Here is a 27788-nt window from a genome sequence, read left to right on the forward strand (position 1 = left end):
GAGCAGCGGCTGAGAAGCAATCTAAAAATGTACAGGAAGCCTGCCCTGATGGTCAAAAGACAGGATTTCAGCTTGCCTTGTGACCTTACAGATCACTTAACCTCAGAGGTTTGGATTTCCTTTCCGTTGCAGGACAAGCCATTTAAAGGCTTTGCACGTGAAATATGCTTTTAAAAACAGTAAGTATTATTATCAACAGCAGCAGCAACCACCATCAACTCCAGATTTCTTCAAGTAAAGCTTCACAAGGTCACATTATCTGCTATTTGTTATTTTTCATTATCTGTTAGGAGCATGGAGCTCCTAACATCTCAGGTCTTACTGCCTTTGCCAATCTGGTGCCCTCAAGATGTTGTTGGGACTACAACTCCCATCAGCTCCCATGATGGGAGTCATAGTCCAACACCGTCTACAGGGCACCGGAATTGGCCAAGGCTGATATAATAGACCTATCACTTTCTCTTCCCCACTATTAAAAATGAAAATATCCGTTTCCTCCCCTGCTGCTCAGCATGTACTGGTAAGACTTTAAAGGAAGAATGAAGTAAGGCTGGATACGACCCCAGAGAGTCTAGGCTGGCCCTAATCCATGCCCTCCTAAAGTGCTTCTGCCTGGCTGAGATGCGGCCTTGATCTGCGATGACGTCTCTTGCTTGCAGAGGTAGAAGACAGAGAGAGGTGTGCGTTTGTGAAAGCTGACTTTTGTGTGGCTGGAATGTAGCCTGCTGTAAAAAGGTAAGAGTCTCATCCATTACTCCACCTACTTTTGGTTCTGTCTCCACCCACCTTTGCCTCTGGCCCCACCCACCAATCGTATGTGGCTCCCCAAAGGGGAATGAGACCCTGGGTCTACAATGCTAGCTCCAGCCCATTCATTCTTGTCTGCGGGTCTACAAATACCAGCAAACCTCTTTCTTTCCCCCCCTTTTTTTTTTGCTAAGGAAAGAACTGTGATGAGGATAATAATTTATTACTTATACCCCATCCATCTGACTGGGCTACCACAGCTACTCTGTGCAGATTCCAACAAAATATTAAAAAATAACAAAACATCAAACATTAAAAACTTCCCGATACAGGGCTGCCTTCAGATATCTTCTAAAAGTCTGGTAGTTGTTTATCTCTTTGACATCTGACATCTCCACAGGGCGGGCACCACTACCAAGAAGGCCCTCTGCCTGGTTCCCTGTAACCTCACTTCTTGCAGTGAGGGAACCGCCAGAAGGCCCTCAGCGCTGGACCTCAGTGTCCGGGCTGAGTGATGGAGGTGAATACGCTCCTTCGGGTATACTGGGCCGAGGCTGTTTAGGGCTTTAAAGGTCAGCACCAACACTTTGAATTGTGCTCAGAAACGTACTGGGAGCCAGTGAATATCCTTTAGGTCCGGTGTTATATGGTCCCGATGGCCACTTCCTGTCACCTGTCTAGCTACCACATTCTAGATTAGTTGTAGTTTCCGGGTCACCTTCAAAAATAGCCACATGTAGAATGCATGGCAGCAGTCCAAGCGGGAGATAACCAGAGCATGTACCACTCTGGCGAGACAGTCTGCAGGCAGGTAGGGTCTCAGCCTGCGTACTAGAGGGAGCAGGTAGACAGCTGCCCTGGACTCAGAATTGACCTGCGCCTCCATGGACAGCTGTGCATCCAAAATGACCACCAGGCTGTGAATCTGGTCCTTCAGGGGCACAGTTGCCCCATTCAGGACCAGGGAGACCCCGACCCCTGCCTACCCCCTGTCTCCCAGAAACAGCACTTTGGTTTTGTCAGGATTCAACCTCAATCCATTGGCTGCCATCCATCCTCCAACCACCTCCAGACACTCACACAGGACATTCACCGCCTTCACGGGTTTAAATTTAACCGATAGATAGAGCTGGGTATCATTTGCATATTGCTGAACACCCAGCCCAACGCCACTGATGATCTCTCCCAGCAATGAACATGTGAAGCTGTCTCACGCTGAATCAGACCTATGGCTCATCTAAGCCCTGTGTTATTCTCACTAGCAGCACATCCTGAAGGTCTCGGACTTTTTTGTCTCTACCATCCAACTTTCTTTTTAACTGGAGATTCTGAACCTGGGAACCTGTGCCTCCAAAACAGGAGTGGAGACCCTGTAGCCCTCCAGATGTTGTTGGACTCCAGTACCCATCAACCCCAACCGTCATGGCCAATGGCCAGGAATTATGGGAGCTGTAGTTCAACACCTGAAGGACCACAGGATTCCCATTACTGCTCTAAATACCACCACTCTCCTGAACATTTCCAAGTCATACCAATGCCATTTTAGAAGTTTTGTCCGACTTCTCCTCCTCTCTCTTTTTCTTCTCTTTTCTTTTAAAAAAATGTGCTTCTAAGGGTCTGCCATCTCATATTGCTCCCCTGGAGTTCCTAATTAAGAACCGCAGCCTCTTGCAATTTTACAGAAGGTCCTCCCTTCTTTTTCAGACATTTACTTAATGTTCCAGCTGCTGAAACTGTGAAAGTTTTATAGCAAGCGCGGCTCTAGAGAAAAGTTGTTGATGGCATAGCTGCAGTGTGTGCCATTAAAATCTAGGCGGCTTAAACCAACGCCATCATTGTTTTATTGCTTCTGAGTTTCTAGCCAAATGCCTAGTCCCACGTACATAAATCCTTTACTTTTTAAAAGATAAAACCTTATCGATCCAAATCATTACCTTCTGACAGTTCAAGTCCACCTTTGCATGACAGCAGCTCCTACAGAGCAATTCTAATTATTCAAATTCCTGGTTATCCATAAATTTTGGAGAACCCGTCCTTCTCACCCCAAAGATATTCAGAAAAACTAGGTAGAACTTTCATCTGGTGTAGATCAGTAGTAGAACATCTGTTTTGCATGGAGACGGTCTAGAATGAACCAATCATCTGACTCAGTATAAGGCAGCTTCCACGGTTAAATCATTTAATTTGAGTAATTGACCCAATATGTGGCCATGGCTGCTGGCTTAGGCAACTTTAAAAATGGAATCAAGACAAATTTGTGGCAGAAAAATTTATCTCTGGCTACTACCTAGCAGTTCGAAAACACATCAAAGTGCAAGTAGATAAATAGGTACCAATCTGGCGGGAAGGTAAACGGTGTTTCCGTGCCCTGCTCTGGTTCGGCAGAAGCAGCTTAGTCATGCTGGCCACATGACCCGGAAGCTGAACGCCGGCTCCCTCGGCCAAAAAAGCGAGATGAGCGCCGCAACCCCAGAGTCGGTCACGACTGGACCTAATGGTCAGGGGTTCCTTTACCTTTACTACTAGTCATGGTGGCAGCAGAGGCAGACTTAGGGGAGTGCAACCGGTTTTCCCATACTGGGAGCTGAGCCGAGAGGGTGCTGCAACAATCACTTCGAACGGAAGATGCCAAATTTTGGCATCACGTAAAGCGTAGCTGAAACTTGAAGGCCCAAAGTTGGCCACTGGGGGCAAGTTCTGAGGCAGTATGCTGGAGAAGATAGCATGCAAGCTATTGCTGTCATGTCCTGCTTATGGGATTCCACAAGGCACCTGCTTGGCCGCTGTGGGAAATGGGGTCTTTTTCACCTAGCGCATAGTTACAACTGTGGAACGCACTCCTGCAAGAGGCACCAATAGCCACCAACCTGGACGGCTTTAAAAGAGGATTGGATAAATTTATGGAGGTGACTACCAGCCATGGTGGAAGCTATGCTCTACTCCACATGCAGAAGCTACCTCTACAGAATGCTTCTGTATGCCAGTTACTGGAAACCGCAAGAACCGAGAATGATCTTCTGCTCGGTTTCTGCTGGTGGGTTTCCACCAGACATCTGGTTGGCCACTGGGAGAAATGATTCTGGACCACATGACCCACTGGCCTGATCCAGCAGCCTCTTTGTATGTTATCCTCAGTGACCTGATCCAGGAGTGTCTCATTTTATGTTCTTATGAATTGTATATAGTGCCACACAGTGATGTGGATATACAGAAATGATGTACAGAAATACGAAAGAGGGTCATCACAGGCTGCATAACTGATTTCTAAACATATTTTGGCCAGACTCTTTTGGGGCCTAGAGACATTTTTGATCAGAACATCTACATTCAAAGCATGAAGGCATAATATCCAGTTACTTTACTGGTTCGATACCACAGAAGATGGGCTGGATTAAGGAGGCTGTTATCTTAACCACGTCTACTATGAAGGAGTTCCCAGGTAAATGGGTTAGGATTGCAGCCTTAGTCATGCTGAGAATGGAGTCGGGTTGGGTGATATCTGGTTTTCAATATTGTGATATATCACCAGCTTAAACGTCACGATATACTGATATATCATGATGTATGAAATAAGGATGGACCTATGTACAGTGGTACCTCAGGTTAAGAACTTAGAACTTGGATATGACAGGAATTTTTTTGTTTGTTTTTGTTCTAAGGACTGCCTTCAGACTTGATCTCACACCAATTCCTATGTATAGTGGTACCTTGGGTTAAGTACTTAATTCGTTCTGGAGGTCCGTTCTTAACCTGAAACTGTTCTTAACCTGAAGCACCACTTTAACTAATGGGGCCTCCCACTGTTGCCACCGCTGCGCAATTTCTGTTATTATCCTGAAGCAAAGTTCTTAAAAGTACTATTTCTGGGTTAGCGGAGTCTGTAACCTGAAGTGTCTGTAACCCGAGGTACCACTGTACTGTAGAGGCATTGACCAGCTTCACGGGTTCTCCTGCAGCATGATTTCTTGCATACCACACACACATATGATTCACAATATATTACCAGGTCAAAAATTATGAAACCAGTATCACAACATGGACTTCAAACCAGCTTTGGATGATATATTGATATATCGCCCAGCCCCAGAATGGAGAACTGAAATGAATAGGACTTGACCTTAAGTCCCATGAGGATGTCTACTTTTAAGTAGAGGAAAGTCTGCACCCAGCCCATTCCGGCTAAAAGAATGCAAACCAACAAGCACTAGCAAACTGGCAACAGTACTATTCCTCATATTTGATCTGGATGCAAAAGCTGTAGTTTGGGATCTCTTCTTGTTGTTTTCCTTCTCCTGCGCAGACAAATTTGAAACAGAGGGAGAAACCTCCTCTCTCTGCTGTGCTCCAAAACTATTCAGTCATTCCTTGCAAATGTTTTGACTCAAAGGAATGATTTCAGGATGGGAAGCAATGTGTCCCTGGGGCCATAATAAACACAATCAGACAAAATGCCTTCCCATAACATTAGATGATGCCATTATTCTCCAATCAGAGCCAGAGGCTCATGTTGCCTGTCCACCAATGAGAAGCAAGGCAGAACTCAAAAGAGGACCCAGCCATTTGGAACTAAAAATAAAGTATCTCACAAGGCTGGTTGTTTTTCCCTGGGTGATAGGAGTTGGGATCACAAAATCGGCTGCTTGCAATGATTGATTTTTAAAATAATAGTATTTTAAAATACTGGGGGCGGGTGGGTGGGAAGGGCGATCCATTCTCCAAAGATCTGCGACAAAGCAGTAAATGAGGCAATTATTATAAGCTGCTGTATTGAGACACCTCAACATAAACGGCAGTCCTTGAATAATTCAGCGTGTGCAAGTAAGCATGAACAGAGCTCAAGCTTTGGAAAACACCAAATGCTGATCACTTTTTATTTTCCCCCTTTTAAAAAGCAACCCGCCCTGTTGCTTTGAAGCTGCTGGGTCAGGGGGGAAAAGCCCTTACCTGTCCTGCAGTGTCATACAGCCCCAGAAGATACTGCTTGCCACCGACTGTCACACTGACTGCAAAGAGAGAAAGAGAATATCAGGCAGGGGCCCTAGAGCAACACACAAAACCACACTCTCTCTCAAGCTCCCTCTTTCCTCTCTAGACCAAGGAGCAAACAAGTGGATTCAATTTCTCTCCCAAACTCTTTTTTTTTTTTTAAAAAAAGCGCAGGCATCTCAAATGGGTAGGCCACCTTTTAAAAATAGCAATGATCCCTGTCTCTGCCCAGATATACACTTTCGAAGCACTTTTGTGATGGAGCAAAACAGAACTAGACTCCCCATTAAGAGGCTGTAGCCTACAAAAAGGTGTCCTCGTTTAGTGTGTGTGTGTGTGTGTGTGTCAATACACACACATCATGTGCTCATAACAGGACTTCAAAGGCTAGTGAGATGGTATTGGGTCGTTCCCCCCCCCCCATTTAACCTCTGTCCCATTTGCTCCCCAACTTTCAGTTGCAGTCTATCAAGGTCCTATCGGCATGGATTAAATCCTTGCTCCCGTCATAACGGCAATTTGCCACCCTATTCCGCCCTCACCAATTAAATACTATATACTTATGGTCCAGTCCCTTTACCATATATATATATGCGACATTTTTGGAGTGCTCAGGCATCTGCAGTCCCAAACCGCCGTTCCCCCTCTTTTGAGCTGCTTTCCTTTTGCACAAAAGAGGGTCGTCGGGGATCCCCGGGACTGCAAACACGAGTCGGTCTCCCCCCAAAGAAATAAAAATAAACGCAGCCTCTGCTTTACAAGAAGGCAGGAGAAAAAAGGGGGGAAAGGGAGGGAGGGGGAATAGGAAAGCAGAATTAGGGAAAGGGAAAAGTTTTTGCTGAAGTTTCTAGGCTCTGTTGCTGCTGCTTCTGGGGTGCTGGAAACTGGGGTGGGGGGGGTGGGAAGCGGAGAAGAGGGTGGCGGAGCTGGAGCGCCCTTACTCAGCACTTCCCGGCGAGACGCGCGTTTACCTGCGTAATGGTCAAAGACGGTGGGCACGTATTCCTCCGGGAAGGCGTCGTTGGCGTAGCTCATCAGCAGGCAGGTTTTGCCCACCGCCCCGTCGCCCACCACCACGCATTTCAGCATGACCGTCGCCGCCCCCGTCCCGTTGGCCATGATGATGAGAAGGAGCTTCCCAAACCGATCGTCATTTTAGGAAGGAGGGGGAACACTCGGCGAGGCAAAAAAAGAGACTCCCCCTTTCCAATAATAATAATAATAATGATAAAAGTGCGTTGAGCGGGGCGAAGAACGACGCCGTCGGGGGTGGTCGAGGCGCGGAGATCACAGGGCGCCGCGCAGCGAAGGGCGCAGGAGACGACCCCCGGGGGGGCGCATCGGTGCCAGGCGAGGGGAGCGAGCGGTGGGCGAAGCGGGCGGCTTGGCTGGCAGCCGGGGAGCAGCTCAGCCACAAATCACGGGCGCTGGCATTTCTTCTCGGCTCGCCCTCCTCCCTCCTTCCCTGCGCCGCCTCGCCGTCGCCCTCCCCGCCGGTGCCAAACTTGGCTGGCAGGGATTTTCCTCCTCCGGCGGGCACGATGACCGAGTGTCTCCGGCGGCGGCTGCCCGGCGGAAAGAGGAACTAGTTGGGCGCCCTGCGCGCACAATCCGCACCGCGGCGCCGGGTCTCCGCGGCGCTGCGCCCCGATGGCGAGGGCGAGGGGGGCTTCCCTGGCGCCGCGTAAAACAAAAAACGCGCGGCGGCGAAACAACAGCCGAGCCGCACTGCTCCTCCTCCTCCTTCGGCGGAGGGAAGGCCCGCTCTCCCCTTTTCCCGGAGAGAGGAACTGCGCTGAGCCTACTTTGACTTTCCGGAGCGGCCGGATCTTTACGCACACACTCCTCCCTCCCCACCCCGGGCTGCAAACGCCACTTCTCCGAAAAATAAATAAATAAAGGGGAAATGAACGAGCCCGCCCGCCCGCCGTCCTATTGCTGCTGCTGCTGCTGCTGTCGCCACCTCCGACTAGCTGGAGCGGAGAAAGGAGGAGCGATGCCGAATCGCTGCCGGAGAGCAGCTGAGGGTTCCTCTCCAAAGAGCCGACAGCGCCGAGAAGCGTCCACAGTTTTCCCTTTCCCTTTTTTTTTTTTTTTTTGCAACGCGCTTTCCCCGGCGATGATGTAATCGATAAATCCTCGGAACTTCCACGCAGCCTCCCCCAACCGGGCGCCCGCGTCCAGATGCTTTGGCACTACAACTCCCAGCAGCCTCGGCCAGATGTGGGAAGCAGCTGGAGGACACTAAGTTAAGGCTGCCGCAATCTGTTCCGGTTTTTCGCTGTGTTGTGTCTCCCACTTTTTTATTATAATGATTATTAATTTTTTACGCTGGCCGTTAAGGAAACAATTTAGAGTTTGGGAGGATAAGGATTTTTTGGTACTGCTGGTTCCCCCCCCCACACACACTTTGGGCAGGTGTAGTATAAAAAAGGAATATATTTGGAAACATTATTATTAAAAACCCTCTTAAAAGTAAGCGGAAGAAGGCTGTCAAGTGTAGTGTAGGACTAGAAAATCAAAAATTTAAACTGCCCCTCAGTTTTCTTAAATTAAGATGACATTAGCTAAAGTATCAGATATGTATTACAGCTTTTCAGACTTACTTATTTTATTTTATTTTATTTTATTTATTTTCTATGCCACCCTTCATCCAAAGATCACAGGGCACTTTACAATATGAAAACACAAAAATATATACCGTAATGAGAAATGGAAACAATAACCCTCCCCGCACAGTATAATTATTTATAATACTAGAATTAATAACTACACACAAGCAACACACCTTGGCTGGTCTGACAAGTCAGTACAAATTGGTCAAAGCAATGATTCTTCAACATCAACTTTGTTGAACTGGTCATGTTGTGCGGATGCCTGATGATCGTCTTCCAAAGCAACTACTCTATTCCCAACTTAAAAATGGTAAGTGTAATGCTGGTGGTCAACAAAAGAGAGGTTCAAAGACTCTCTCAAGGCAAGTCTTAAAAAATGTAGTATAAACATTGACAACTGAGAAACACTGGCCTGCGAGCGCTCCAATTGGAGAACAGCCTTTACCAAAGGTGTCATGGGTTTTGAAGATGCTCAAACTCACGACAAAAGGGAGAAATGCGCTAAGAGGAAGGCACCTTTGGCAAACTCTCACCATGATCAACTCCCGCCTGGAAATCTATGTCCCCACTGTGGAAGCACGTTTGGATCCAGAATTGGGCTCCACAGTCACAGACTCACTTTTAAAACTTACAGACTCACTTTTAAAACCGTGTTTATGGAAGACAATCTTACTTGGCTACTAGCCAGAGAAGAAGAAGAAGAATCCCATTTTATCTTCACAATGGCCCTAGAAGGTAGATTGGGTTCAAAAAATGTCACTGGGCCAAGGTCGCTCAGTTGGCTTCACAGCTGAGTAGGAGGAGATGAAACCAGGCCTCTCCTCTCCAGTCCATGCCCAGCTCTGTCCACTGTGCTACTGTGATTATCTGTGGCTATCCTGCAATTAGCAGCCTTCACAGGTGATGCATTCCAGGCTAAAAGACATTCGTGCGTCTGCCAATAGAGCTCCACCCTCAAAACATTTCTTTAGCATTTAAGTTCCAGCCCAATCCACATGATGTTTCATCACAGAAGTATTGGGAACAACCTTAGTCTAAGTACTAAAATGGCTCTGGCGGTGCATCCAATATGATCTCTTCACAAATATTTCCCAGATCACTTTTAAACCAAACTGTGCGTTTCCCTTCCCAAGGAATGGGAGCTGGCAGATTAGAGACCATCATCAATCTCTCTGCTAATTGTGTGTTTGACTTGCTCCTGGAACTTTTCTTCCTTAGTCTGCAAGTTCTTTCCCCTATGGATTGCACGAAAAGAAAACAATCCGTCATGGGAACAAAACACACCAGTTTGCTAATTTTAAATTTAAGGAGGTGTTTCAAATAAAACTTTGCTCCCCTGCACCTCTACGCACCCCCCACCACAATTTCTTGCATTTAGACTGGCAATTTCTATGTAGCTATTGGGCCCTTCCTACCACAAACATTGGTAGTCAATGCTAGTCCTAACATTTAAGCTAACAGATATGACTAAGTTAGGTTGATTTATTTCATTGGTTCTATTCTGAGTAGGACTTGGCTGAATACAACCCAGACTTCAATTGTTTTCTATTGCCATTTTGGTTTCTTCTATTCAGTGACCGTTGTCATTTTGCTGCCTTGTAATCTTGCTCTCTTCTCCACATCCTCCTCTTCCTTTGTTTCCGAGGTGGCCGCTTACTCGTCACCAAAAATATGGAAAACCCATCACTAAAAAGAATGATAAGAAGACACAAGAGCTGCATTAAATGTACAAATTATAATGCATAGATTATGGCGCATGGGCTTGAACTGTGATCAAACAACTGCAGTAAGAGTCTCTTAAACGGTGCTGATCGGCGCCTCTTCCAATGTGAATCTGGAATTAGGGATGGGGAGCTGAACCCAACCGTTGGCATCTTTCTTCTTTACCCAAAAGCAGACGATCCATGTAACAGAAATAACTGGACACAATCCCAGCTCTGGGATCTGATGCTCCCCACCCCACCCTATGGAAAACTCGTGTGCAGCATGCATTTGCACTCCCTTTCCTTGGGATCATGACCACTATGTTTAGAACCCAGGTGCCACACAAGCTAATCTATTATTATTATTATTATTATTAAAGATTTTATTGGTTTACAAAAATATGAGCAATCTCTCTCTCTCTTTTTCCCCCAAGTAACATTTTTACAGATCAGTTTCATTTGCTGAGACATTAGTGTTATATTAGGAAGAAAAGGGGGAAGAGGTGGAGGGGGGAAAGGTGAGTGGGGGTGGGGGTCAGGTGGCAATGTTTCTGTTTTACTTAATATATTTGTGGGGTTTTGTGTCAGCATTGCTTGTGCAGCTTCTCTGCTATTCGCTTGTGTTCCTTTGGTGGTGAGAGAGGTTGGGGTTGGCCTAGGGCAGCCTTTCTCAACCTGTGGGTCCCCAGATGTTGTTGAACTACAACTCCCATCACCCCTAGCTAGCGAGGCCAGAGCTCAGAGACGATGGGAGCTGTAGTCCAACAACATCTGGGGACCCACAAGTTGAGAACCGCTGGCCTGGGGTGTGGTGGTTCATTTGTGATTGGCTGTGGTGAGCATTCACAAGCTAATCTTTGAAAGAAAACTAGTACTGTTACACTTAATATGCTAACGAGATTGCTTGTTTAGGTAAACGTAAAGGGACCCCTGACCATTAGGTCCAGTCATGATCGACTCTCGGGTTGCGGCGCTCATCTCGCTTTATTGGCCGAGGGAGCCGGCGTACAGCTTCCGGGTCATGTGGCCAGCATGACTAAGCCACTTCTGGCGAACCAGAGCAGCGCACAGAAACGCCGTTTACCTTCCCGCCGGAGCGGTACCTATTTATCTACTTGCACTTTGACGTGCTTTCGAACTGCTAGGTGGGCAGGAGCAGGGACTGAGCAACGGGAGTTCACCCCGTCACGGGGATTCGAACCTTCTGATCAGCAAGTCCTAAGCTCTGTGGTTTAACCCACAGCGCCACCCGTATCCCTTGATTGTTTGTTTACCTCTTTTCTTTTTCTGCTTTTTGGCTATAACCTGCTTGGGTTATAATTGTTGTCGTTGCTACTAATACACAATGTCTCCATCCAGGTAATCTTTTTTTTTTTTTTAAGGTTAACCAATGAAGATATTCTTTTGAGCTATCAGGTATCATTTTGGGGTAGGAAGGCAGCATGGAATTAAAAGCTATGAAACTCCCGAATCGAGAGACTGTTTGCCGAAAACTCATCAGCACTGTGTATCCGTTCCAAAGCCAAACAGCCCTGATTAAAGCCTGTTCACAAATCACTTTAATATCCATGATTACTAACCATAAAATTGTACCAATGAATTAATCAGTGCTTTCAGTTATATTTATTAACTAGCAAAATGCCCCAAAGGCAGCAGCAAAGGATCTTGGCACCAGTATTACACAAGAAGCAATGACAGTCGAAACAGAGGTTGGTTATGGTGTGCATGTGTGATAGATTGAAGCACTATAAAGTCATGGTGGTGGGAGCAGCATTAATTTGTGGAAGTGCCATAGCTCAGTGGTAGAGAATCTGCCTTGCGTACAGAGAGTCCTAGGTTCAATCCCCAACATCTCTTGCTATTGCTGGGAGAAGGGAGCAATTAGATTCACTTCGCATTTAAAGGCTACTAAATCTACAATTTCTTTAAGTTACAGATAGGTAGCCGTGTTGGTCTGCCATAGTAAAATAAAAAAATTCCTTCCAGTAGCACCTTAAAGACCAACTAAGTTAGTTCTTGGTATGAGCTTTCGTGTGCATGCACACTTCTTCAGAGTGTATCTGAAGAAGTGTGCATGCACACGAAAGCTCATGCCAAGAACTAACATAGTTGGTCTTTAAGGTGCTACTGGAAGGAATTTTTTTTTTAATTTCTTTAACAGTGTATGAACCAAACACCTCCATTCTTACAAGTTTGCACTTTTCTGAATTTTGCAATGTGTTTCTCCAGCCGAGCAACATGTACTAAAATATATTTATCAGGGCTTGGAAGTGTGCGTGTGAATGCACCTATGTAAAAACAACAAACACAGTCGCATTAAATTAGTGGAAAGTGTTTGCAAAAAAAAAAGTGTATATTTGCCAAAACTGCGTATAAAAATGTCTCTATTGGGAGAAATTATCGCTAAAATGCTGATGCATTTTCGTAAGGGTTTTTTTAAAAAAAGAAAAGCCTGCAAACTGCTTCAGAAATGCACACCATCTTGAGATCCTTGGAGGAAAGGTGGGATAGAAATGCAATAAATAAATAATCATGTATATCGTTGTTACGAATATGTGCGTTTCTATGCACACTTTACCCTATGAAATGCACACATTACTTCTCTGGAAAACTGCAGCTCAAAATCCAGAGAAATGCAAATTTCAAAGGACCGGCTGTGCTTCAGTTCATGTATCATTTCAGAAAGTGTGAATTGGGTAGATTTGCCTTTTAATGCAATCTGAATCAAATTGCTCCCCTATCCCTCCTGTAGTGGAACAGGGATGGGCATCACCGCTTCTTTCGCAGCAGCGACTATGATGTCATCTCCTGGGGCACTATCTGCCAATCCTCTATTTGCCAAATGGCTTTTCTCAGAGGGAAAACCTTCCAAATAAGCTAAGCAGAGGAAGAGGTAGGTTATATTAATACCAATTACTAGGTGTTAGAACTATTAAATTTGTTTTGAGGGTGTGGGAACCCAAAATCCCTTTATTGTGATCCATCAAATTATCATAAAATAGTGAGCAATCTTTTGAGTTCACCAGAACTCTCCAGCAGACTGGATGGTAAAGCAGGGAGGGGAGTCACAGCAGTCTCTTACCACTTCTCCCATTGAAATCGCTCCACCTGATCAAAAGCTTTCTGTAGACGGAATGATTCGTTGAATTCACGGACGGCAAAGTTTCTAGATTCAAACCTATTGTTTAATTAAATGCTAGGTTCACTAACTCCTGCCAACCTAGCAGTTCAAAAGCACGTCAAAGTGCAAGTAGATAAATAGGTACTGCTCCGGCAGGAAGGTAAACGGCATGTCCGTGCACTGCTCTGGTTCCCTCGGTCAGTAAAGCGAGATGAGTGCCGCAACCCCAGAGTCGGTCACGACTGGACCTAACGGTCAGGTGCCCCTTTACCTTTAGGTTCACTAAATGTTATTCAATGAACCAAGCAATTGTCCTTAAAAACTGAACTTGAAATCAATAAGCTTCGGTGCTATTAAAGGTAAAGGTACCCCTGACCATTAGGTCCAGTCACGGACGACTCTGGGGTTGCACGCTCATCTCGCTTTACTGGCTGAGGGAGCCGGCGTTTGACCGCAGACAGCTTCCAGGTCATGTGGCCAGCATGACTAAGCCGCTTCTGGAGAACCAGAGCAGCGCACGGAAACGCTGTTTTACCTTCCTGTTGGAGCGGTACCTATTAATCTACTTGCACTTTGATGTGCTTTTGAACTGCTAGGTGGGCAGGAGCAGGGACTGAGTAATGGGAGCTCACCCCGTTGTGGGGATTTGAACTGCTGACCTTCCTATTGGCAAGCCCTAGGCTCAGTAGTTTAGACCACAGCACCAGCTGCGTCCCTTAGGTGCAATTACCTTTGTGCAAAATAGTGGCCTTTCACTAGGTTATTGTGGAAATACTTTCTACAGAGTTTACACAATTACTGAACTGTGGTAGTGGACTCTCAACACGTGCCACAAAGGAACCTAGAAATCAGTGCACGATATATGGAGGAGAAATGTCTTGCATTTAAAAATCATTTTAAGAAGTATATCTGTACCGGCCAGAACCTCCTATTAGCCTGGCATGAGCAAAAGATAATAAGAGATGATTGCATTGAGGATTATGAGCCTATTTTTAAACTAAACTTTCTTGAGGTGACAGAAATTTACTGAGGGTGGAAAATTCTGATTTCAAGGCTATAAGTCTCCAAAAATTAACATGTAAGTCAAATAAAACTCAGTGGGATTTGTTTCTGAGTAAACTCACATAGGAGTGGCCTTTCATTTACTTTCCCCCTGTTTATATTCATTCGAAATATTTCATGCTGTTTTCCTGCAGCTCTGAAGCCTACAAGAATGAAATGATAATATTACTTGGGACATCTTACAACTTTCACTATACAGTATTACCACTGCCCCTTGCTACCTTCATGCAAACTGGGAGACAGAGAGAAGAGCACAAAGCATATATTGAGAATGAGCTATATTCCAGAGGTAGCCAAAATGCTTCCATTCTATAAAAGGAGCTTGAGTGTTAAATCAATAAAGGAGAGTGATGCATGGCAGCGAGTCAGGAAATGCCCAGTGTTTTCAAAAGGTGCATCAAAGAGAAGACAAGAACATTATTGAGGAAGGTGTCCTAGGTGAATTCAATGAGCCCAGGACTGCAATTGAATAAATAATAGCCCAAATACACAGGCAAAGCAATTGTTAGTTATTTAATTTGAAATTACTGTGTATTTAATGCTGGGAGGTGGTTTTTTTTTTTAAAAAATGCATCATTCTCAGGCCTCTTTCTTTAGGATTTTTGTGAGTGCAGAGAGGTTATCCTTTCACTGCAAGGTGGCCAAATTGGTGTGTATTTTTTCTTCCCCTGAAACATTTACCCAACACTCTGCAGCCTCCCCGGCTGCCCACAATTCCTCATCTGTGTGGGAACTAATAGGAGGAGTCACCCAACAATGCTTCTTTGAACTGCAGGCACCTAGGAAGGCTGCAGAGTGCAGACCACCAGCGAGATGATTGGCAGAGTGAAAGAAAGGAAAGGCACCCCTCGCCTCAAAAGTAAGGTAAGGACAATAACAGGACTGCACTCCCTGCACCTCTGACATTTTCTCTCCTGTTTCATAGTTTTAAAAAGTAATTTCTTTTCTCATTTATAGAGAATGGTGAAGGGCGGGGAATGAAGAAAAATTGAGCATAGCACTAGATCATGGGTAGGCAAACTAAGGCCCGGGGGTCGGGTCCGGCCCAATCACCTTCTAAATCTGGCCCGTGGACGGTCCGGGAATCAGCGTGTTTTTACATGAGTAGAATGTGTCCTTTTATTTAAAATGCATCTCTGGGTTATTTGTGGGGCATAGGAATTTGTTCATTCCCCCCCCCCAATATAGTCCAGCCCCCCACAAGGTCTGAGGGACAGTGGTCTGGCCCCCTGCTGAAAAAGTTTACTGACCCCTGCACTAGATTCTATCAAATGTGGTGTACTCCAGTACTGTACAAAGAAAACATGAAATACCTCAATCAATTTTTGTTGAGACTGAAGTTCCTTCAGATATCTGAGTCTTACATTATTGTTTAGGACCTTTTACGTCCCTGCTAACTTCTTGAATTGGGCTTGATAGCATATAGCGGATGCAGGTTCTTCAGAACAGGTGCTACGTCGTTCCACTTGGTTGAGACAGTCCAAGTTTCTGATGTCAAGGGAATGTACAGCCATGGGCAAGGTGACCCCAGGAGAGGCCCCTCCTTTGTCAGGAGTCCCTGTCGGACTGGGTGCCCGGATGTACCCACCCTTGAATTTCCCACGGTGCCCCACAGCAACTGTTGGCCAGGGGCATTGTGGGAAATTCAGCCTCCTCCTGGCACTGCTCAAAATGTTGAGCAAGGAAGAAAAGGGGGGAAGGGAAAGTAGCAGCAGTGAGTTCCCCCCCTGCACTGGGATGGCTATGTCTAATCATCTGGGTACCCAAAAGCAGCAAGTATTTCCAGCTACTCCTTTTGGGGTGAAATGGAAGATGACTGGAAAGCTCAGGACAAAAGGATAAGAGATTTTCTGGCAGGGGTGATGATTACTGGACATGAGCTAATGTATCTCATCATCTCTGTCTTGGGTTGTTTTGAATTTGGTTTGTCACATGGTTTCACGGCGTTTGCTGCTGCACTGTGATATCAAAATATACCCTGAGGTCATGCTTGGTGGGATAAGCAAGCCCAGCGTGGAAGGCATTCTGTTGCAAGGGGAGAAGGGATGCGAAGTGCAGGGAAGCGTTGCCAGGATCTTACTTAACAGAATAAATGTTGGCGATCAAGTGGGGCTCTGTAGCCAGACAGTTTGCTTGGTGTCATGTCTGGTGCACCATTCCTCTCTGCTATATGGAGCTGTGAATTATAATCATATTCTGCATTACATAATCCTGCACAAAAGAGGAAAGGAGAAATTATATTTTATTATAAATGGCAACAACAGCAGCAGCAGCAGCAGCAGCACTTAACCACACTGTGTAGTGTTTTCATTTGTGCCAGTAGCGTGGAACATAGGAACTTTGGAAACTGCCTTACTCAGGTTCCATCCCTGGCAGCTCCTGGTATGTTTGGGAGTGTCTCCTGCCTGAAACCCCAGAAAGCTGCTGTCAGTCAGTGTAGACATGCTTTTCAACATATACATGCAGGCACTGGGAGAGATCATCAGGGGGTTTAGGCTGGGGGTCCATCAATATGCAGATGATACCCAGCTCTACCTCTCTTTCAAATCAGAACCAGTTAAGGCGGTGAAGGTCCTGTGTAAGTGTCTGGAGGCGGTTGGCAGATGGATGGTGGCTAACAGATTGAGGTTGAATCCTGACAAGACAGAAGTACTGTTTTGGGGGAACAGGAGGTGGGCGGGGGTGGTGCTGACCTTTAAAGCCCTAAACGGCCTCGGTCCAGTATATCTGAAGGAGCATCTCCACTCCCATTGTTCTGCCCGGACACTGAGGGCCTTCTGGCAGTTCCCTCACTGCGAGAAGCCAAGTTACAGGGAACCAGGCAGAGGGCCTTCTCGGTAGTGGCGCCCACCCTGTGGAATGCCCTTCCACCAGATGTCAAAGAGAACAACAACTACCAGACTTTTAGACAACATCTGAAGGCAGCCCTGTTTAGGGAAGCTTTTAATGTTTGATGCATTACTGTATTTTAATATTGTGTTGGAAGCTGCTCAGAGTGTCTGGGGAAACCCAGCCAGATAGGCGGGGTATAAATAATAAATTATTATTATTATTATAGACAGTACTAAGCTAGATGTCGAAGAATTGATGCTTTTGAATTATGGTGCTGGAGGAGACTCTTCCATTCTGAAGGAAATCAGCCCTGAGTGCTCACTGGAAGGACAGATCCTGAAGCTGAGGCTCCACTACTTTGGCCACCTCATGAGAAGATAAGACTCCCTGGAAAAGACCCTGATGTTGGGAAAGATGGAGGGCACAAGGAGAAGGGGACGACAGAGGACGAGACGGTTGGATAGTGTCTTCAAAGCTACCAGCATGAGTTTGACCAAACTGCAGGAGGCAGTGGAAAGCAGAAGTGCCTGGCGTGCTCTGGTCCATGGGGTCACAAAGAGTTGGAAACGACTAAACGACTAAACAACAACAACAAAGCTAGATGGACCAATGGTCTGATTCAGTATAAGCCAGCTACAACTCCCAGGATTCCTGGGGCGGGAGAAAGAGAGAGGGGAGGGAGGGAGAGAGAGAGAGAGAGAGAGAGAGAGAGAGAGAGAGAGAGAGAGAGAGGTGATTAAGTTGTGACATTATGCAGAAGACTCATGCCTGGCCCTCCAGATGGCATGTGGTATGTTTTGTCCTTTTGCAAATCACAGCTGTGGGAGCCTGCACATCCAGATCAGGACTGCAGCCCTGGGGGAGAGGGGTTTAAATCCTTTCCCCCCAGTGCCATCTTCCTGCTGGAAATCACCTGACAAATATGGCCCCAGTGAAGTAACAGTTTTCAAGAAGTGGCCAGCACAGTTGGGAAGAAGTCTTGCTGTATTCAACCCCGGCTCAGCGCTAAGAAAAAGGAGCTTGAAATTATGCAATATGGGAAGATAACCATGTGGGAAGATTCAGCTGCCCACATCCTGTCAGGCCTGGCGCATGAGCAGCAGTCAGGGGACTGAGGAGTGACAGTGCAATTCTAGCCACGTCTACTCAGAAGTAAGTCTGTTTGAGTTCATTGGGGCTTCTCCCTAGCTAAGGTTTAGATTTTCAGCATGCATCAGAATTTGTGGACAAGCCAGACATCAGCATGGAAGAATAACATACCCTCCAACTTTTCTCCAATGAAAATATGGACATCCTATTTAATAATATTAATAATAATAATATTTATACCCCGTCCATCTGACTGGGTTGCCCCAGCTACTCTGAGTGGCTTCCAAACATATATAAAAACATAGTAAAACATTAACCATTTAAGAACTTCTCTATACAGTGGTACCTCGGGTTACAGATGCTTCAGGTTACATACACTTCAGGTTACAGACTCCGCTAACCCAAAAATAGTACCTCGAGTTAAGAACTTTGCTTCAGGATGAGAACAGAAATCGTGCGGCGTGGCAGCAGCGGGAGGCCCCATTAGCTAAAGTGGTGCTTCAGGTTAAGAACAGTTTCAGGTTAAGAACGGACCTCTGGTACGAATTAAGTACATAATCAGAGGTACCACTGTACAGGGCTGCCTTCAGATGTCTTCTAAAGGTTGTACCGTTACTTATCTCCTTGGTTCAAGGGTCACAAAAATGCAAATCCTGGAAAATAAGGACACCTGGAGGGTCTGGAAGAATCACACAAATATAACACAGCTGAGGACCCCCATGTCACTCAAGTTCATAGCTCAGCCTTCTTCTACCTCTTCCTGGAGTTTCCAAGGGCCAGCCTAGGTGGGCAGAGTCAGTCCGCAGTCTGAAGGTTCTTCACTTGCCACCTGTCATTCAATGGCTCGCCGTATGCAGAAGCTTCACATAAGTACAGCGGCTCTTGGCATTCCGCCTCCCCTGCTTTTATGAAAGAATGTGATGGACACATGAGGAATAAATACAGCTGCTCCCATCAAGTCCAGTTTGGCTCTGTGTCTGGTAAATTAGCTGTTCCACCTCCAGGGCAATGACAGTTTGACTCATCTTGAGTTAAACATGGATCTTTCTGTCCAGTTGTATTTCACTCCAGGCTGCGTGAAGTTTAAGCAAATCCTGTTCGTTGTCTTTCTCCTTTTCAGTTAGACCTGAAATTTGGAATTGGGTTAGCTGACATAACAGTCACGCCTGTTCCTGGACTGAAATAGTCTGACCTTGGCTATCCATAGAGCATGGATTCCCTCCTGTCTAGACTACTGCAAGGCACTATTGGTGGAGCTACCCTTGAGAATGGCCTAGGTGCTGCAGCTGGTGCCGAATGATGCTTGCCTGGCTGTTGTGTGGAGCAATGAGAGAGGATTGTATAACCCTGATCCTTAAAGAACTGCACTGGCTGTCAGTGAGCTGCCTGGCCCAATTCAAGGTGTAAGTACTAGTACACACTCCTGCCAACCTAGCAGTTTGAAAGCATGTCAAAGTGCAAGTAGATAAATAGGTACTCCAGCAGGAAGGTAAACGGCGTTTCCGTGCACTGCTCTGATTCGCCAGAAGCGGCTTAGTCATGCTGGCCACATGACCCGGAAGCTCCCTCAGCCAGTAAAGCAAGATGAGCGCTGCAACCCCAGAATCAGTCACGACTGGACCTAATGGTCAGGGGTCCCTTTACCTTTACCTTTACTATTACACAAAGCCTGACATGCCTTGGGACTTTAAGGTGGCCAATGCGATGTTATCCAGAGTTGGGGACTACAGCTCCCATCATCCCTATGGGCTGGGGCTGATGGGAATTGTAGTCCACAACACCTGGAGGCCATCAGTAGGCTACCCCTGGCTTCTTAGCACTTTTTGAAGATTGCAATGTTGATATAAGCATTAGCCTCTACTTGCAACTGCAGATCAAGTGCCTGTTATAAAAGGGATAGGAACATGGAGAGAAATGATTTTCTAATGCAGGAGCAAAACCTTGAACCTTGAATCCCCTGCAGGTGGGGACTGATGTAGTTTTCTGAGGGTTCTGCTGGTGGTAATCTTGTCCTGAAATACATTTTCACCACCAACTGACAAAAAAAGAGGGGGGGACCCTCTGTAACTACAACCATTGTAGGCTTTCTTGTCCTCCTATAATTGTGCAGTATTCCTTACAGTCTCAGGATTTCCTCTTTCTGCATTAATTTGCACTTTGTTAGAAGGCGCGAAGGAAAGTGTTACGAGAGAAAAGGCTTTTTTTCCCCACCCACTGCAGTGCCTGCTTGTCACTTTGCTGCATGATTGCTGTTCTGAATTTTTTTAAAAACAGAAAGTTAAGGAAGCACAGCACACAGAATGTTCTACACCCCCTTGTTTGTAATAATACAGACCTGCTTCTTCTTTTGATGCGAGTCACAATGCTACTGCAGATTTGGTGGAACTGGAACCTCGCAGGACCATCCTAAACATGTTTACTCAGAAGCAGGGATGGGCTAATATGTCCATTTTGGTTTCTTGTTTTCCAGTCCAGTTTTCCAGTCCAGCGTAGCTGTCAACCTTCTCTTTTTTTGCGGGAAATTTCCTTATTCCATCGCCATTTCCCACTGCTTCCTGCTGGTATCCCGGATTGTTAGATATCCCATAGACTGTCCCCGGGACAGGTGAAGCTGCTGAGCCCTTATTTTTGAGGCTGCTGATCCCTTATTTTCAAAACTGAAAGTTGACAGCTATGCAGTTCAGCTCTTCACATTTCAACATCAGCTTGTGATTTTTTTTAATTAAAAAAAAAAACCTCATGCAAATTAGTCAGCACCTTAGCATCAAATTCTCCTAATACAAGCATCCTTGTTTGCAATTTCCCCTATTATAAAGCATAGATGTATGCTATTTTTTCCTAATAGAAGCATTGATGTGCATGCTTTACCCTAGGATATGTATTCTTGTACACATACCTCGGCTGGAGAACTGCATTGCAAGATTTGGAGAAGTGCAATTTTTGCAGGATAGCAATGCTTTAGCTCATGTATTGTTTCATCAAGAAAGGAGAGAGAGAGAGAGAGAGAGAGAGAGAGAGAGAGAGAGAGAGAGAGAAAGAAAGAAAGAAAGAAAGAAAGAAAGAAAGAAAGAAAGAAAAGAAAGAAAGACACAGAGAGAGATCCTCTATCATTTCCATTTCAGTGGAAATCATGTTTGATAAGAAAACACTTTTGGAAATCTTTTAACATTTACAAAGTGGAATTTAGTGTTAAGGAACTGCGTCTTGCTCATTGCTTCATTGCTTAAGTAATTTTTATGATGATCCCTAAGTCCAGAAAAGACTCACAGGCTGAAGTGGAGTGGGGGGGGGGGGAGAGAGACTTCTTTTTGCATGCTTGAATGTCATAAACGCACAGTTGTGCCCTAGTAATTGTAGCTCTGTTGGTGGACTCTGCAGCTGCCATATGACCAGTATATGACCTCATACTTCTGTTTTCTCTCTCCAAGTCCCGTGCAGGAAGGAGTGCTGGGAAGAGAGGATTTAAGTGAGCAGAAAGAGGAATGATACAAGTTTGGAAGTTGCTTCAAGTGGAAATGCAAGCTTGGAAGGTGCCATACCCTCCAACATTTCTCTGCTGAAAATAAGGACGTCCCATTCCATAATGATAATTTTACTATTTATACCCCACACACCTTATTGGGTTGCCCAAGAACTCTGGGCAGCTTCCAACATATATAAAAACATAATAAAACATCAAACATGGAAAAAAAACAAAAACCCTTTCCTATACAGGAATGCCTTCAGACGACTTGGGGGTTGGATAACTCCATACCCTCCAACATTTCTCCAATGAAAACAGGGGTGTCCTAAGGAAGAGCGGGACATTCCAGGATCAAATCAGAAACCCAGACGGCTTCTTTAAATCAGGGACGTCCCTGGAAAATAGGGACACTTGGAGGGTCTGAGATGCAAGCCTAGTTCTTAGGGTCAAACTAAACACAATTAGGGGGCAGCTAGGTTTGTTCATATATGGGATGCGGGTGGCACCGTGGGTTAAACCACAGAGCCTAGGGCTTGCTGATCAGAAGGTCGGCGGTTTGAATCCCCACGGCGAGGTGAGCTCCCGTTGCTCGGTCCCTGCTCCTGCCAACCTAGCAGTTCGAAAGAGCGTCAAAGTGCAAGTAGATAAATAGGTACCACTCTGGCAGGAAGGTAAATGGCTCTGGTTCGCCAGAAGCGGCTTAGTCATGCTGGCCACATGACCCGGAAGCTGTATGCCGGCTCCCTCGGCCAGTAAAGCGAGATGAGCGCCGCAACCCCAGCGACTGGACCTAATGGTCAGGGGTCCCTCTACCTTTACCTTTCATGTTTGTTCATGTGTCTGCTGGCTCAGCACTACCATTGGGCAGAGTGAGGTGACCGCTACAGGCAACAGAAGCTGGGAAGTACCGTATTTTTTGCACCATAACACTCACTTTTTTCCTCCTAGAATGTAAGGGGAAATGTCTGTGCGTGTTATGGAGGGAATGCCTACGGGTGGCATGCCTACGGATTTTCCTCCTCTAAAAACTACGTGTGTGTTATGGTCGGGTGCGTGTTATAGAGTGAAAAATATGGTAGCATCAGAAAGTTGAAAAAGAGCTGTCACTGTATGTTCCATGGGCTGCCTACATAGTATTTGAAAGACAACTGTAAGCAATTAACATCATTAGCAGGGTTAACTGAAGATTTGTAACATGAAATTGCTACCTATGTAGGTTGAGCAATATAATATTTTAGGTAATGATATAACAAGGATAGGAAATGAAGCGAAATGTAAAGATGTAAAGTTTAATTTTGTAAACCATCGGACGGGAGGGAGGGACGTTGTTAGGCTCAGTGGAGCCAAAGAGATAAAATAAGAGGGTATGATGTTACGTAATGTTATTATATGTAAAACCAATAAAAATCATTTATAAAAAAATATATAAAGCCCCACAAAATAATAATAATAATTATAATAATAATAATAATTTAAAACCATGTGCGTCACCAGGAGGCAATGGTCCTTTTAGGGTGTGGAGAACTTAGCTAGAAGGAAACGCCACTGATTTCCAATGAGGCTTACTTCTCAGCAGAGATGGTTAGGAGCATGCTGTTAAGGCTTGGAAGGCTAAGATTCCTGCTTGAAGATAAGTTCATCATTTAAAAGAGGGCCATATGCTGCTCCTCCCTTATCCCTCCCGGCTCAGCTAATTTCGTGCCACTCGCCAAGAAATGTTAGACAGGTGTGCCAAAACCCGAAGTGTGCTGTTATCTCATAGAAAACAAAACTGAATACCTCAGTCCTAATTATAATTGTCCCTGACCTGCTTAACTTGTGCTCAAGAGCTGCCAAGATAAATGCGTCTTGCAGTGCAGCTGGAAAATGCCCAGACTTGGACTTTGGCAAGTCTCCAGGGTAAGGGTGTTCCACAGTAGTGGGGGGCAGCCTTATGCTAATACAATGTGGCGGCTGCATGGATTGTATGATCAAGAGGATGCCGTTGGCTGATATTAAATACTGCAATCCAGGGGCAGTGGGGAGGCTGCAGTCCTCCTCAAGGAGGCCCAGTATACCTGAAGGAATGTCTCTGTCCCCATCGTTCAGCCCGGACACTGAGGTCCAGCTCCGGTTGCCTCACTGTGAGAACTGAGGTAACAGGGAACCAGGCAGAGGGCCTTCTCGGTAGTGGCACCTGCCCTGTGGAACGCCCTCCCACCAGATGTCAAGGAAATAAACAACTACCTGACTTTTAGAAGACATCTGAAGGCAGCCCTGTTTAGGGAAGTTTTTAATGTTTGATGTTTTGTTGTGTTTTTAATATTCTGTTGGGAGCCACCCAAAGTGGCTGGGGAAACCCAGCCAGATGCGCGGGGTATAAATAATAATTTATTATTATTATTATTATTACTACTACTACTACTACTATTACTATTATTAATAGACTGTTTCACACATTACACAGCAACAAAGGGCCTTTCTATTTCCGGCGCAGGGTGAGACTCCAGCATTCTAATAGCATTGTCATTTTTGGAAACGTAGGCTTATTTCAAAGATCAGTTCCTTAGCTAGGCTTATGTGGGTAGAAAAATATCCTATATGGGTAGAAAAACACAGAGTGGTGTTTTTGCAGTAACATGTGAAGTGGATCTAAGCAAACGGTGGATCTGCCCTTTTCCTGTGCTCCTTCCACAGCCAAGTGTTCCCATTTGGACTTCAGAGTCTAAGTGAGGTCCCAGAGCAATCACTGTCCCCTAAGATCGCCTTGCGAATCTGAGATGCACAATTGAGGATTATAGGAAAGCGATGCTTTGGGGGATGTAGCATCGAGAACTGAATGCATAATCCTAATGGAGAGGCTTAATTTAAGATACAAGGATTTGTTTTTAACGAGTCAGGAGATTAGGAGCAAGATTTGCAAACCACCAAATGGAGAATATTAAAATCATTTGGAGGCGCACCCTGTTACAAAATGCAGGCCACGGCAAGATGGCTCGGAAAAGATTAACGTAAAATTAACACATAAAAGCCAAGGATTTTCCAAGGAGAATGCTCTCACTGAAGCAGGAAACTGGTTCTTTACAAAGCCGCTTCTTTGTGTACTTTTAGTAAAAAATAAACATTTTGCATCGCATTCTGTAATTCTAAAAGGAGTATAGTATGCATCTGTTTGAAACACATCTATTGAGTTATGTGTAAGGACTTTGTTCCAGCAGGCATTTAAAATACTGTGGTACCTCAGGTTACAGACGCTTCAGGTTACAGACTCTGCTAACCCAGAAATAGCAACTCGGGTTAAGAACTTTGCTTCAGGATGAGAACAGAAATCACTTTTAGAAGACATCTGAAGGCAGCCCTGTATGGGAAAGTTTTTAAAGGTTGTTTTTCTGTGGTTTTATGTGTGTTGTAAGCTGCCCAGAGTGTCTGGAGAAACCAAGCCAGATGGGCAGGGTATAAATAATAAAATTATTATTATTATTATTATTATTATTATTATTATTATTATTATTATTAAACTTCAGCTAGTGCAGAATTCAGCAGCCAGGTTGCTCACTGGGACAAGATGGTTTGAGCATACAACGCCAATCCTCACTTGACAGATGTTGGTGAACCCCCTCCATCCCTTCCCACAAGGGGGAAGCTGTATCTGTTGAAGCTGCATCCACAGAATTTCATCTAGATGTTAAAGGCACCAGAGCCCTGCCAGGGAAAATGGTGGCAGACTTATTCCTGGCTTTAAATTCTTGTGGCTACGATGGCATACAGACAAGTTTTATATTCTACTGCTAGTTGTTTAGAACAGTGTCAACAACTGCAAGAGAAAAGAGACTTTCCTTTACATTTATCACTGCTTAGTTCTTTCACTCCTATGGAAGGAAAAGCTAAAACAGAGCCATAAATCATTAGCCTCAGCTACGCTTTACAACATCACCACCACCTTGACAGCAATTGTTCCTTTTTTCTCCAGAAAGCCTTGGGAACTGTAGTTCTTGTAAGAATCGCAACATTTGTCTACTGGGGACCCCTAGTGTCTTCCTTAGAGACAAGCAGTTTTTGCAAGGTTCATGTAGTTAAGCTCTTCTAAGTTTGTGGTGCTAAAACTGGAGGTTTGGATAGATTATGCTTATTACAGGATATATTATTGTATATTTGTGCCTATGTTTCTGTTGCACCTATATATTGTTTACTGTTCTTGTGAGCTGCTTTGCGCATTATCCGGAAAAGCACACACATATAAGCTTAATGAAAGGGATGCGAGTGGCGCTGTGGGTTAAACCACAGAGCCTAGGACTTGCTGATCAGAAGGTCGGTGGTTCGAATCCCCGTGACGGGGTGAGCTCCCGTTGCTCGGTCCCTGCTCCTGCCAACCTAGCAGTTTGAAAACACGTCAAAGTGCAAGTAGATAAATAGGTACTGCTCCGGCGGGAAGGTAAACAGTGTTTCCGTGCGCTGCTCTGGTTCACCAGAAGCAGCTTAGTCATGCTGGCCACATGACCTGGAAGCTGAACACCGGCTCCCTCGGCCAATAAAGCAAGATGAGCGCCACAACCCCAGAGTCGGTCACGACTGGACCTAATGGTCAGGGGTCCCTTCACCTTTTATAAGCTTAATGATACTGAGATAGTCAGGATAACACACTTGGATAGACTCTTAATCTTAGGGTTGTGGCTTCAAACCCCATATTCGGCAAAGGATTCCTGCATTTTAGAGGTTAGGCTAGATGACTCTTGTGGCCCCTTCCAACTCTACAATTCTATGATGTTACGTGTACACACGAGAACATTGTCCACTGCACATGTGAGCCGTAATACACCTTTATATGAAAGCAACGAAATCTTGTGCATGGAGCATAGCAACCTTTGTTTTTGTTTTCAAAGCATCTGCCACATACAGCAATGTGGCATATTTTTTTAAAAAAATTATCAGGTACCCAAGTGCTCAAATCTACATCAGCATCACGAAGGGTTGCCAACTGGCTAGGACAAACCGCACACCTCAAAGCCATTCCTGTTCCCGATTTGATCCGCAGACCTCAGCAAGCGATGCTTAGCATGGGGGGAAACCGCCAAGCGGGACCTGCTGCCAATTGCTAGAGCAAACCGCTATTGAAGGGACATCGACAAGGACATATTCATAATCTGGCAATCCTAGTCATCATTTGCATCATGGGGGGAAAAAGCTAAGAGGTGCTGTTGTGCATTGTGGCTTCCACAGCTCAGGAACAAACACTCCAAAAGGCATCTTCACAAATGCACTTATCAAGGAGTCATTAATGACCCAGAAGCTCAGGAAACCATAGGGTAAGGTGTATCACCTCTTACTGCAATAGGGACCCTTTCCCCCAGACTGAAACTAGACATTATTTGGCCTGATTTCCGTATATATAAGAGAGCCTGATATAACTGAGCAGCCAATCGCCCATCAGAGTCTCTCACCCATTAATCTTTTTTATGGAGACACATCCAAGAAACCGCTGGGTCATCTCCCACCGCTGTTTCAGCATCCTGAGCTCTGCAGCATCTCCCTGGGCACATCTCTTTGTTCCACCCGTGAAAACACAGAGGTTTTGCCAACAACAGCAGCACAGTACTTCCTGAATGCTAAGCTGTGTTGCCCAGCATAAATCTCACGTGGCAGAGAATCCTGGCATCCCTGCAACATTATTAAACAAGGGAGACCTGCAACAAAATGTTGCAGTGTGCAGAGTGCTTCATTCCTTGGGTTTCCACTCCCCCACCCCAACAGACACGCAGCAGTCGGTGGCAACTGGCATGTTTAGTCCTTACTCAGCTGTTTTTCTATTGCCATTTTACCTTCTTAGGTTTCCCCTCTTAAAGTGCTTTTGTACAGCTGCAAAAGCTAGATTTCCCAAGGCTGCTAATAAATGTAAAGGTAAAGGGACCCCTGACCATTAGGTCCAGTCAGGGCCGACTCTGGGGTTGCGGCGCTCATCTCGCTTTTCTGGCTGAGGGAGCCGGCGTACAGCTTCCGGGTCATGTGGCCAGCATGACTAAGCTATTTCTGGCGAACCAGAGCAGCGCACAGAAACGCCTTTGACCTCCCCGCCAGAGTGATACCTATTTATCTACTTGCACTTTGATGTCCTTTCAAACTGCTAGGTTGGCAGGAGCAGGGACCGAGCAACGGGAGCTCACCCCGTTGTGGGGATTCGAACTGCCAACCTTCTG

At 45.5% G+C, this 27788-nt stretch overlaps 1 protein-coding gene across 2 annotated transcripts in view; it reads right to left on the reverse strand.

Annotated features, from left to right (window-relative positions):
- Nucleotides 1-7783, reverse strand: part of RHOQ (ras homolog family member Q) — a 33293-nt gene extending 25510 nt beyond the window's left edge. The window contains exons 1-2 of one of the 2 annotated variants that reach the window (XM_082217988.1): nucleotides 6705-7783; nucleotides 5692-5750 (exon numbers count right to left, since the gene is read on the reverse strand). In XM_082217988.1, coding sequence (XP_082074114.1) covers nucleotides 5692-5750; nucleotides 6705-6852 — 207 coding nt within the window. In that variant the 5' untranslated portion in view covers nucleotides 6853-7783. The remainder of the gene's footprint in view (nucleotides 1-5691; nucleotides 5751-6704) is intronic. The other variant, XM_082217987.1, reaches the window with a different exon arrangement.
- Nucleotides 7784-27788: the final 20005 nt, after the last annotated feature.

This window comes from Podarcis vaucheri, assembly GCF_965113315.1.
Source record: "Podarcis vaucheri genome assembly, chromosome: 3".
NCBI lineage: Eukaryota > Metazoa > Chordata > Lepidosauria > Squamata > Lacertidae > Podarcis > Podarcis vaucheri.